The following is an 11,605-nucleotide window of genomic DNA, read 5'->3' on the forward strand; positions in this document are numbered from 1 at the left end:
TGATAGCGGCCTGAGGAAGAGGATTGAAAGTGTGATCAGTATTGGCCGATGAAGACCATGGGGTGGTGGAGTCCTCGTTTTCCTATGCATTCAACCATTATTATATAATCACAAATAATGTTAAGAGGCTCAATACATTTGGGCTAACTATACATGGGTCACACTGAAATACAATATACAAAATATAAAAACTGAATGCAAACATACATAAATATACGGCTAACAACATCGAAGAAGGGTAGAGAATAGAAAATCTTGGGTTCCAACAACCAATCCTCTTGAAGATCTGAGCAGATCGCCGAAAGAAAAAAAAAAAAAAAAAAAGCAGGAAAAATCATATATTGCTTGAAGAAAATGAAAAAAAAAAACACTTTATCGTTGGAAAAATCATATCATCAATGATTGGCCGAAAATCAAAATCGTCAGAGAAGATGACCGGGGTTCGCCAGAGATGCTAAAGTGGCCGGAAAATCTATATTTTGGCTGAAACTTGTCTTGTGTCGGAGATACTAAAGTAACTAGAAAATCTATCTTTTGGCTGGAAACCTACAACACCATGTCATGAGGACATAATATAATGATGATATAATATTGACAAAACATATGTATTTTATAAAAACAACATTAATAATTAATATGTACAAAACAAAAATAATGTTACATTTTAAAGTTATTTTTCCAGTAATAAAACAAAATAATAAAATTTATTGGTAAGTTTGATACAATTAGTAAATTTAATAAACTTAAAATAAATAAAATATTATTGGTACCAACTTTATTATCCGATTAATTTTACCAATTAGAACAAACACAGTTACACAAGAGTCGTGGAAGAATTAAATTCAGAAAATAAGAGACATTATATTTAAACATCGATATAAGAACACGTAGATCATTCCAAACCACATCCATTCTCTCTTATACCACTCGATCTCCTCCCATCTCTTTTGCAAATCACCTCCCACTTTCCTCCCCCAATAAGGTACAACTCTCGCTCTTTTTTTTCTATCCGGTTCACTACTGATATGTGTTTCTGTTCAGTGTTTTATTTTAATTTCCTTTCAGATTTAGGCATCAGTTCTTCTTTTGTGATTACTAAGTATGCTGCACGGACTGTGTGTGTTTTATCCTTATTCTTTGTGTTCGATAGCTTTGTAGGTGTATAACCCTCCAAAATAAGCCCTAATGAATGTTCGTAATGTTACCATGTACCTGTAATGATATACTTGTGGTAAATCGCACGAAAATGGCAACAATTTTCGTTTTAGATGTTTAATAAAATTTACAAATTGTCGTTCTTGGGAGATTTCGTAACTAAAGTTACCGATTTCCCAATTGCTGTCGTTGCAGATTATTAATGATATCCTTTTGTTCCTTTATTTTGTCACTATCGATGACAGGGTAAAGATTATTGGATCCCTGATTAATAATCTGTATCAAACTAAATACCCAATTGAATCTTGTTGTTTTCATGGGGTATAAGGCGTTCAAGTTTAGTACTTTTAAGCTATTTTCACTATTTACAATGGTCTCACTATATTAGTAATCCTTTCTTTTGGTTTCATGCCCTAATGCAAATAATATATACAAGGATTAAATGCATATTTATGCAACCGTTTTTCACCTTTTTAACAATTTATGCAACAAAATGGTTCTTGACATGAAGTTATACAAATCGTGCTTCAATTTGTTACTAGAAATTCACCAATTTTGACTTTGCATAAATTGGTAAGAAGTCCATTTCGTTGCATATTTTCCAGTTATTAGCTTTTGGTTTTGATTCTCTTGTTTCTTTCTTTCCCTTCTTTTTCTTTATTCTATAATATTGAAGGTATTTCTATCTGAATTTGGAAAGATCAATTATATGCATTTCAGAACTACATGATTTATTATATGCATTTCACTTTTTCTTCAATACATAAGATGTACTCAAGAACTAGAATGCTGTAATGCTATAATGCAAAAATTAATAAAAATACATTGTTATTTCTCTCTTTTAACCCTTTACCTAACACATTTCTTATGTTAAAATCTCAGTTCCAGACTCTCTACAATGGCAGCATCCTCTGCATGCATAGTTGGAAACGGTTTATCCAATCGCAAACACTTTCACCTCTCTACAAGCTTACCATCTCTTGATAAAACTCCAAAACTAAGAGTCATAACAGCCTCTTTAGACAAAAAGCCACACGACCGAAGAGGCTTCCTCAAACTACTACTCGGAAACGCCGGAATCGGAATCGCAACTCCGGCTTTACTAACCGCCGGAAACGCCTATGCCGATGACCAAGGCGTTTCCAATTCCAGAATGTCCTATTCAAGATTCTTGGAGTACTTAGACAAAGACCGTGTCAACAAAGTTGATTTATTCGAAAACGGAACAATCGCAATAGTTGAGGCGGTTTCCCCGGAATTGGGAAACCGTGTTCAACGAGTCCGTGTCCAACTCCCGGGTTTATCCCAAGAACTTCTTCAAAAATTCCGTGAGAAAAACATCGATTTTGCAGCACACAACGCGCAAGAAGATTCCGGTTCTCTGTTGTTCAATCTAATCGGGAATCTCGCATTCCCGTTGATTTTAATCGGCGGTTTATTCCTTTTATCCCGGCGTTCCCCGGGCGGAATGGGGGGACCCGGTGGGCCCGGGAATCCTCTCGCATTCGGCCAATCGAAAGCAAAATTCCAAATGGAGCCAAACACCGGAGTCACGTTCGATGACGTGGCGGGAGTTGATGAAGCAAAGCAGGATTTCGTGGAGGTGGTGGAGTTTTTGAAGAAACCGGAGCGGTTCACGGCGGTGGGTGCGCGGATTCCGAAGGGGGTTCTTCTCGTGGGCCCGCCCGGGACCGGGAAAACTCTTCTGGCGAAGGCGATCGCGGGGGAAGCGGGGGTCCCGTTTTTTTCGATTTCCGGGTCGGAATTTGTTGAGATGTTTGTTGGTGTTGGAGCTTCGAGAGTGAGGGATTTGTTTAAAAAGGCGAAAGAGAATGCTCCGTGTATTGTGTTTGTTGATGAGATTGATGCAGTTGGGAGACAAAGGGGGACTGGAATTGGAGGTGGGAATGATGAAAGGGAACAGACATTGAATCAGCTTTTGACTGAAATGGATGGATTTGAAGGGAATACAGGAATTATTGTTGTTGCAGCTACTAATCGTGCTGATATTCTTGATTCTGCTTTATTAAGACCTGGAAGATTCGATAGACAGGTATGAATTGTTGTATTTTTGTCACATGTGTTAATAAATTACTAAACCTAAAACCTTAAAAAAAATGTGATGTTAGGTAATGGTTGATGTTCCGGATGTTCGAGGAAGAACTGAGATCTTGAAGGTTCATTCTGGAAACAAGAAATTTGACAAGGATGTGTCACTTGAGGTGATTGCTATGAGAACACCTGGATTTAGTGGAGCCGATTTAGCAAATCTATTAAATGAAGCTGCTATTTTAGCTGGAAGAAGGGCCAAAACTGCAATTTCATCAAAAGAAATCGATGATTCCATTGACAGAATTGTGGCTGGAATGGAAGGAACCGTTATGACAGACGGAAAAAGTAAAAGTCTCGTTGCGTATCATGAAGTGGGCCATGCCATTTGCGGGTATGCTGAAATTATTAAGTAAAAAAAAAAGAAACAGAAACAACCCTTAACTTTGAGTAATGTTTCGGATTTGGTCCTTTTGATGCAGAACTTTAACACCAGGGCACGATGCAGTGCAAAAGGTAACCCTAGTCCCACGTGGTCAAGCGAGAGGTTTGACCTGGTTCATTCCAGCAGACGACCCCACGTTGATCTCCCGCCAGCAACTATTTGCACGAATTGTCGGCGGACTTGGTGGCAGAGCGGCGGAGGAGGTGATTTTTGGTGATTCGGAGGTGACCACCGGTGCAGCCGGTGACCTACAACAGATCACTGGTCTCGCAAAACAGGTAATCATTAAAATTACAATAAATAAGTAAATAACAACATAATTTCATCCATAATCTTTTATTAGTTAATTAATTTTTTTTTTTTTTGTATTAAGATGGTGGTGACATTTGGGATGTCGGAAATCGGGCCATGGTCACTAATGGACGGGTCGGGTCAAAGTCAAGATGTGATTATGAGAATGATGGCTAGAAACTCGATGTCTGAAAGGCTGGCTGAAGACATTGATTCAGCCATTAAGAAGCTTTCAGACAGTGCGTATGAAATTGCATTAAGTCATATTAGAAACAACCGGGAAGCCATGGACAAGATTGTTGAGGTTCTTATTGAGAAAGAAACAATGGGTGGTGATGAATTCCGGGCACTCTTGTCGGAATTTACTGAAATTCCGGTTGAAAATAGGGTTGCTCCGGCGACTCCAAGTCCGGTGAGTGTATGATATAGGGTAGTTGAATTATAATGTGATTTGTATTATAAATGTTGATCATAGTTTTGGCTTTGGTTATTTGGTGGGAAATTGTAATATTTTAACTACAAGTAGTTCATACATACACAAATTAAGTTTCTACTTGTAACCATAATAGTCGAAGTACATTATGTGTTTTTTGTGTACTTTTGTCTTGATATCAATATTAAACCTTCTAATCAAGGAAAATGTTTTTTTAAAAACTGCCAAAAAAAATATTAATTGATTAGCATAGTATGCATGTAGTTAGAATGTGATAATAATCGAGAAACTTTGAGTCAAGACTTTAGACAAAAAGTTGGAACCCAATAAGTAAGATGTCTTCTATATACAATATGTATTGTTGGTCTATAATAGGTATGTCTTCGCTTGATATTGGACGAGATTTCTCATGAGATCTAGGTGAAGTGCCTTAGCGTGTGCTTTTAGCCGATGACACTGTCTAGGATTGAATTGAATGTTCGGTTAGACACCTAGAGAAACACGTTAGAAGAGGAAGGACTTAGAATCAACTCAACGAAAATGGAGTGTATATGGGGCAATTTAGGGAGAACATGATGATGAAGGGTAGATGTAAGTATAAGGGATCAAGCTCTTCTCCTAAATGAGAGCTTCAAGTATTTGGGGTTTATGTTTCATAAGGAAGGAAATGTGGAGGTACATGCCAACTGTTGCATAAATGCATGTTGGTTAATGTGGAGGGTGGCGTTTGAAGTTTTTTGTGATAGGAAGGTCTTCTTGAAACTGAAGGGGTCATTTTACATGGTGGCTTTGAGGCATGTCATGATGCATGGCTTGAAATTTTGGTCAAGAATGGAGCATGAGAGGAATATGAAAATAAGAAATTAGGATGTTGATGTTGACATGCTCGATAGGATCCCAAACACAAACACGGTTAGAGGGGCACATATCACCAAAAATTTGAGGGAATAACGATTGAGGTGGTATGAACATGTCCAACGAAGGCTACCATCAACAACGGTGAAGATAGTAGAGTTATCATGGTTGTTTGTTTTTCTAAGGCAAAATCTCTGCAGTCTGCGGATCATATCTGTAGGCTTCTACGGTAGAAGAGGTGGACAAAATATCTACAGCCTGAAAGAAGAAGACTCTTTGTTTTTGAACATTTGCAGACTGCTAGAATAAATAAAAAATCTAATTAAACTGCTATAAGACAATATTATGGTTTTTTTTTTCATATCTATATAATAGCTTCAATGGCTATTATTATAATTAAATCTTTATTTATAAATGCCACAAAGGTCATAATTGTGTCATCAAACTTTTTTATTTTAAGTAAGTATTGTAACTTTTTTATTACGCATTGTTTATCATATATAAAGTTGTAATAAATCTAAGTAAAAAAAAAAGATGTGTTTTTTTAGGCCAGAAGATATCTGAAGAGGTTTGAAGATTCTGGTCCACATTTGTGCCAAGTAGAGAACGCATAGACATTTTTAGGTATGTGGTCTTCAAAAAAAAAACAATCTGCAAAGCTTAATTTTTGTGCGTGATTGCAGACAGAAGAGGTCAAGAAGATCTGAAATCGAAAAAGAAACCGCACCTAAAAAAGTGAGAAGATATTGTGTCGCTAAACATGGAAGAGCTTGGTCTTTTCTAGAAAGTGACATTAGATGAGTAACCTAACCTCCTTTATATGTTTTGTCTCTAATCTTTATTGTTGATATACGTTCATGCTCATATGCATGTATGTATTCTGATTTATTCATGTATATATATTTTATAGCGCACATTGAGCTCCTTAAGTTTTTAAGCTCCTTAATGTGTGTTTTCAGGAGAATCAGTCAAGAAGTAAGCAGCATCAAAATCACCATCAACAACAGGAAAACAACATGATCACATTAACATTCGACAAGGAGAATGTCAGCAACCATATCCCCACCAGATGGTAAATCGAATGCTTCACGCAAGAAATAAAGATAATAGAAATTAAGTTGTCTTTAAAAAAAATATTTTGTAAGCACATTTTTGGGTAGCATTTGTAAAAATTAATCTTATAAAAGCTTAAAAAATTATTAAGACCTGGTTTTTTGATTTCTAACAAAAGAGTTGTAAATTTTGTCCCATTAATATCATCAAAACAAGTCAAATACACCCATCAAAACAAAGCAAGCTCAAGTAGAAATAACCAATGACACTCAAAAAGTCAAAATTACATTTTCAAAACATGCTAGTATACAATTGGATCTTACCAAATGAAATGACAATCTACAAAACTAACCCTCCATAAACCACTAAACCTTCCATTCATACCCCACAACACTCGAACCCATCACCCCACATGTCTATACATTTCCAGAGACATTTTCCCACCATTGTCAAAACAAGACCAATATTTCCAACTTTATAACGAGACTCCAAGAATGCACAGGCACAGCAAAGCCAAATAATGTAAAACTTTTTTCAACAAAGTTCATTTGAAAAGAGAAAAAGAAAACCTATTTATTCACTTTCACTCTCATCATCTTCTGATGTGACAGGAGTGTCAGTGGCTTCTGCAAGATTTTCAAGCATCAGAATAACTTCTGATGTGTCATCAAGGTAATATTTGGCTTTGCTAGGCTTCTGTCCAACTGTGCATGCAAACACAGTTGTGTTGACTGAAAGCATGTTTTTGGAAATTGCATTTCCAATAATTTCAAACATGTCTTCATCAGATCGATCATCACCAATGCAAAGAACAAAATCCGCTTGATTCCCGTTTTCTGCCATTGATGTAAAGATCTTCTCTGCTACCATACCTTTACTTGCTTCCTACAAACATACATAAACCAAACAAACTTTATTTCCAATAATTCAAACAGAACATGAACAATGAAATGGAAAATTAAATAAATAAATAAATGAATAAATACCTGGGGTTTGACTTCAACAATATATTGACCACTTTTAACAGCAACAGGTTCATTTGCCAATACACTTTCAAGATGATCAAGCATCTCTTTTGCTTGAGCAAATCCAAACCCTGGATCTGCATCTCTATATTGCCAAACTAAAGCACTTTCTTTTGTTTCAATGGAAGATCCATCTGTTGATTCTGTATATAGTTTCATCACAGGTTCAGCCATTTGCATCCATCCAAAATCCGTACTCTGTCCACATGTTTCCCATTCTACATCTTGAGACCTCCTGAAAACACACACACACACACACATTACTCATGACTCATCAAAAAAATACACAATAGTGAAGGGTAAAATAGGATACACACCTCATAAAGTAGCCATGTTCAGCTGCAATTCCAAGCTTCTTACAAGGAGCAAGAGCCTTGCTCAAGCTTTCTCTACCTCTTCCACTAACAATAAAAACCGTATTATTCGCATCTCCAGAAAGTCTCTCAAGAATTGAGATAACTTGTCTACTTGGTGTCTTGATAATCGAATTTTGAGGCATAACAGTTCCATCATAATCCAAAAGAATCGCCCTCTTTTTAGACTTTATGTAAGCTGTGACAATATCATCAATCGAAAGCTTCCTAAAATTAGGATCCAAAGACACAACCCTAAAACCAAACCCTAATCCAATCCCCCAACATCTTTTCCTAAAATGATCTGCACATGTTCTTTCCATATCTTGCAAGAAGCTTCTAGACCAATACCCCACATCATGCGTACTCACGTATCGATAGTGCTTTTCATGTCTCAATTGTTTCTCCGAATCACTCATCGATATAGCCTCGTTCATAGCCTCGGAAGTTGACTCAACATTCCATGGGTTGACCCTAATGGCCCCACTCAAAGAAGGTGAACACCCGATAAACTCTGATACCACCAACATACTCTTTTTCAACCCGCCTGAATCCGGATCCGGATCCGACCCGGAAACGCCTTGTCTACACACGATGTATTCATATGGAGTCAAATTCATCCCATCTCGAACTGCAGTTACAACAACACACTCGGCTATGCTGTAGTAAGCTACCCTTTCGCCTACTGATAGAGGGGTATCTATGTAAATTATGGGTTGATAACCGGGCTTACCGAATTGGTCGTTGATACGTTTGCAACTTTCTTGTATCTCGAGTTGGATTTCGTCGAAATCTATTCCGGATTTACCCCTTGAAGGGTTTGCGATTTGGACAAGAACAGCTCGACCTTGCCATGATGGATGAAGCTTGAGCATTTGTTCCATGGCTAAAAGCTTCAAGTTTATGCCTTTAAAGACATCCAAATCATCGACTCCAAGAAGAACGGTTTTCCCTTGGAATTGTTGTTTGAGTTCACTGACTCTCCATTCTTTGTCTGCTAGTTTCATCACTGATTCGATCTGTCCCATGTGGATTCCAACTGGCATGATCTTGATTCCAACTGTTCTCCCGTAGTAATCCAATCCGATGTAGCCTCGTTTGGATTGATACTCCAATCCGAACATTCTACTGCAACAGGAAAGGAAATGACGGGCGTAATCGAAAGTATGGAATCCAATTAGGTCGGAATTGAGGAGAGCTTTCAAGATTTCTTCACGAACAGGAAGTGTTCGGTAGATTTCAGAAGAGGGGAATGGACTATGGAGAAAGAATCCCATTCTTAAACGATTGAAACGTCTTCTTAAAAAAGTGGGTAATACCATTAAGTGGTAATCATGAATCCAAACGAAATCATCTTCGGGGTTGATCACTTCGATAACTTTCTGGGAGAATAATTTGTTTGCTGCAACATATGCTTCCCAATTGGATCGATCGAATCTCCCACCATGATCAGCTGAAAATGGTAACATGTAATGGAAGAGTGGCCATAACTGTTTCTTGCAAAAACCATCATAAAACTTCTCGATTAGGTTTGGAGGAAGGAAAGTTGGGACACATCCGAATCGATCCAGTAAAACTTGAGCAACATCATCTTGTTCTATAGGATCAACATCAACATTCAAGGAACCGACATATAAAACCTCCATATCATCGGGGAAACCATCCTTGAGTCTGAAAAGCAATGAATCATCGTCCCAAGTGAAACTCCAACCTTTATTATCAGGTCTTCTTTTAGCCTTTAGAGGTAACTGATTCGCCACAATAATCATTCTGTCCATTGAAAGCGAAGAAGGATTATCAGATGCAACACTGCTAGCTTGGTCGTCTTCAAGCTCGGTTATACTTCCAGGAACAGTCATTACTCTCGTCAGCTTTCTTCTCTCCTTTTCTCGCCCCATTACAGGGAAATTCCCTGAAGCTAACTCCAAAAGATTCGTATACGACCTCGACTGCATCTTTGCTTATTGCTCAAACTCAAAAGCCCTAAAGATCCCAACCCAAACAGCTCGTGAAACCCCGCACAAAAGAGCGAATTGCAATAAACACCTACAAGAGGAAACCCACCATCGTTTTGACTTTAATAACAAAAGGAACAATAAGTTTACATCGCAATCGGATCGTGTTTTATATTAAACCAGTATCTAGATTACAGAAAACAAGCTAATCAACCAAGATCGCGGATCATACGAAGATCAACATAAACAGCTAACAGTGTTTTGAGACGAATTGATTGAAATCAAACTCACTGAAATTGAATTGCGAGACTGACCTGTAGTAGTTCTGGATCTTTGGGACACTTTGGAACTCGATCTTCAAGAACGAATTGAGGATTTGAACATTAGGGTATGTGTGGGTTTGAGCTGTTGGGGGATGGGTAAAAGAAACATCTAGGGTTTGTTCTTCAATAAAGTGTAGTTTTATATGAATGAATGATATGTACAGCCAATATAGAGAGAGATATGGGGGATATTCATCAAAATAAATATAATCCGTATTCTCAAATAAAAAAATCGGTGCTATGTGTTTCTAAATTTAGGGGAAATGATTTCCATTACAAAAAAGGGTGGCATAGTGGAGGGGATACAAGTTTTGGCTTTTTAGCTAATAAAAACTTGGCTCTTAAGTACCACCAAATGTTATTCATCTAAAGTCATCTTTTAGAGAAATTTCAAACCAAAATAACAATGTCGTCTTTAATATCCTTTCGTGCCTCCAAGTCTAGAAAGAGATTTAGTGGCATGGCAAAAAAATATGTTTATCCAAAAAAAATGTAGTTTCATTCGGGATTAAAATGGCTAACATTTTGTAAGATCATAGTGGTCAAAATAAATAGATAACAAATCAACCTTGTGGAATAGAGTAATGTTCAGTCGTACTATAACCATACTTGCTTGAATTATTTTTGTTCATCTGAATTTAACTCTTTTAGGTTTAGCATCCTAAACTCGTTGAGATGGTGCTTAAATATTTTGGTAAAAGTGTATCCAAATTTTGACGCTTTCACAAAATCGGTTTAGTATCCTACAACTAGTAGATGTTTAACGCTTTCTGATAAAATCTTGAATCTGATATCGCGCTTATAAGTCCTCACTTCCGACCTAAGGCATTTCAATTATATATGTTTGGATTGATGTTCGGTTATTCTAAGACGGTTTGGGATTTGTTGTAATGATCGCCTCTTTATTTTCACTATTAATGAAATAAGAGCATTATTTTTCACTTTGTTAATGGACAACTTTGGATGCCTAGCTTCTTTACCTTTAATCTATCACTTTACAAGCATATAGATACCACTAAAGATAGAGAGGACACTTAAATCAACTCACAAACATTTGAAAAATAAGGTCTTATGTAACGATGTGTCTCATGTCAATAAAAGATGATAATGGGAGCTCTTTATAAGCCTATAATCACTTTTTTATCGTTGTTTTAAGTTGATTTGTTATCCAGTGATTTTTTTAACTTTGGACTTGGAGCGTTATAAATGATACTAGAGGTAGTTACCACCTAAGTTTAGTAAGTGGATAGGTATGTAAATCATCGAGTATTGATTCTCGATGTGTAAGTTTCTAAATGTGTTAGATTGTTGAACAACTATAATCATTTAGTTGTATGTAACACCACCTATAAAATATTATCATAAATAGCATAAATGTAGACCTTATATTTGCATTTGAAGGTAATTGGTGCATGCTAGACCCGATTAATAAACATGATACATAAATCTAATATATTAGATCGAGCATTATCAGGTGTTACCACTTTGTAGTAAAATATCATTCTTGATAAACACACTACAACTTCAATAGTTTAGACCCTAATTAGGCTCTTATATGGAAATATGTTATCTTCTATTGTGTTACCATTATGTAACACCCCAAATAAATCTTGTGGACCTTTTGTCTTGTTCATTTTCATGACATTAGTAACTTGTAAGATTATTATG

The 11,605-nt window shown here is 36.7% G+C and overlaps 2 protein-coding genes across 2 annotated transcripts; one reads left to right on the forward strand and one right to left on the reverse strand.

Annotated features, from left to right (window-relative positions):
• The first annotated feature begins 835 nt into the window (after positions 1 to 835).
• On the forward strand, positions 836 to 4,537 carry LOC145011063 (ATP-dependent zinc metalloprotease FTSH 2, chloroplastic). Its single transcript, XM_078969687.1, has 5 exons — positions 836 to 982; positions 2,038 to 3,208; positions 3,285 to 3,598; positions 3,687 to 3,927; positions 4,023 to 4,537. Exons 2-5 carry the CDS (start codon positions 2,054 to 2,056, stop codon positions 4,362 to 4,364), a joined length of 2,052 nt encoding a protein of 683 aa, XP_078825813.1. The 5' UTR covers positions 836 to 982; positions 2,038 to 2,053; the 3' UTR covers positions 4,365 to 4,537.
• A 2,092-nt stretch (positions 4,538 to 6,629) lies between these two features.
• Positions 6,630 to 10,105, reverse strand: LOC145012504 (putative alpha,alpha-trehalose-phosphate synthase [UDP-forming] 7). The gene is made up of 4 exons (XM_078971303.1): positions 9,929 to 10,105; positions 7,624 to 9,705; positions 7,268 to 7,541; positions 6,630 to 7,166 (listed from the first exon to the last, which is right to left on the reverse strand). The coding sequence occupies exons 2-4, from the start codon at positions 9,612 to 9,614 to the stop codon at positions 6,855 to 6,857; spliced, it is 2,577 nt and encodes an 858-aa protein (XP_078827429.1). The 5' UTR covers positions 9,615 to 9,705; positions 9,929 to 10,105; the 3' UTR covers positions 6,630 to 6,854.
• Between the last annotated feature and the right edge of the window lie 1,500 nt (positions 10,106 to 11,605).

The sequence above is a fragment of the Lactuca saligna genome, chromosome 8, assembly GCF_052625555.1.
Source record: "Lactuca saligna cultivar CGN05327 chromosome 8, ASM5262555v1, whole genome shotgun sequence".
Lineage (NCBI taxonomy): Eukaryota > Viridiplantae > Streptophyta > Magnoliopsida > Asterales > Asteraceae > Lactuca > Lactuca saligna.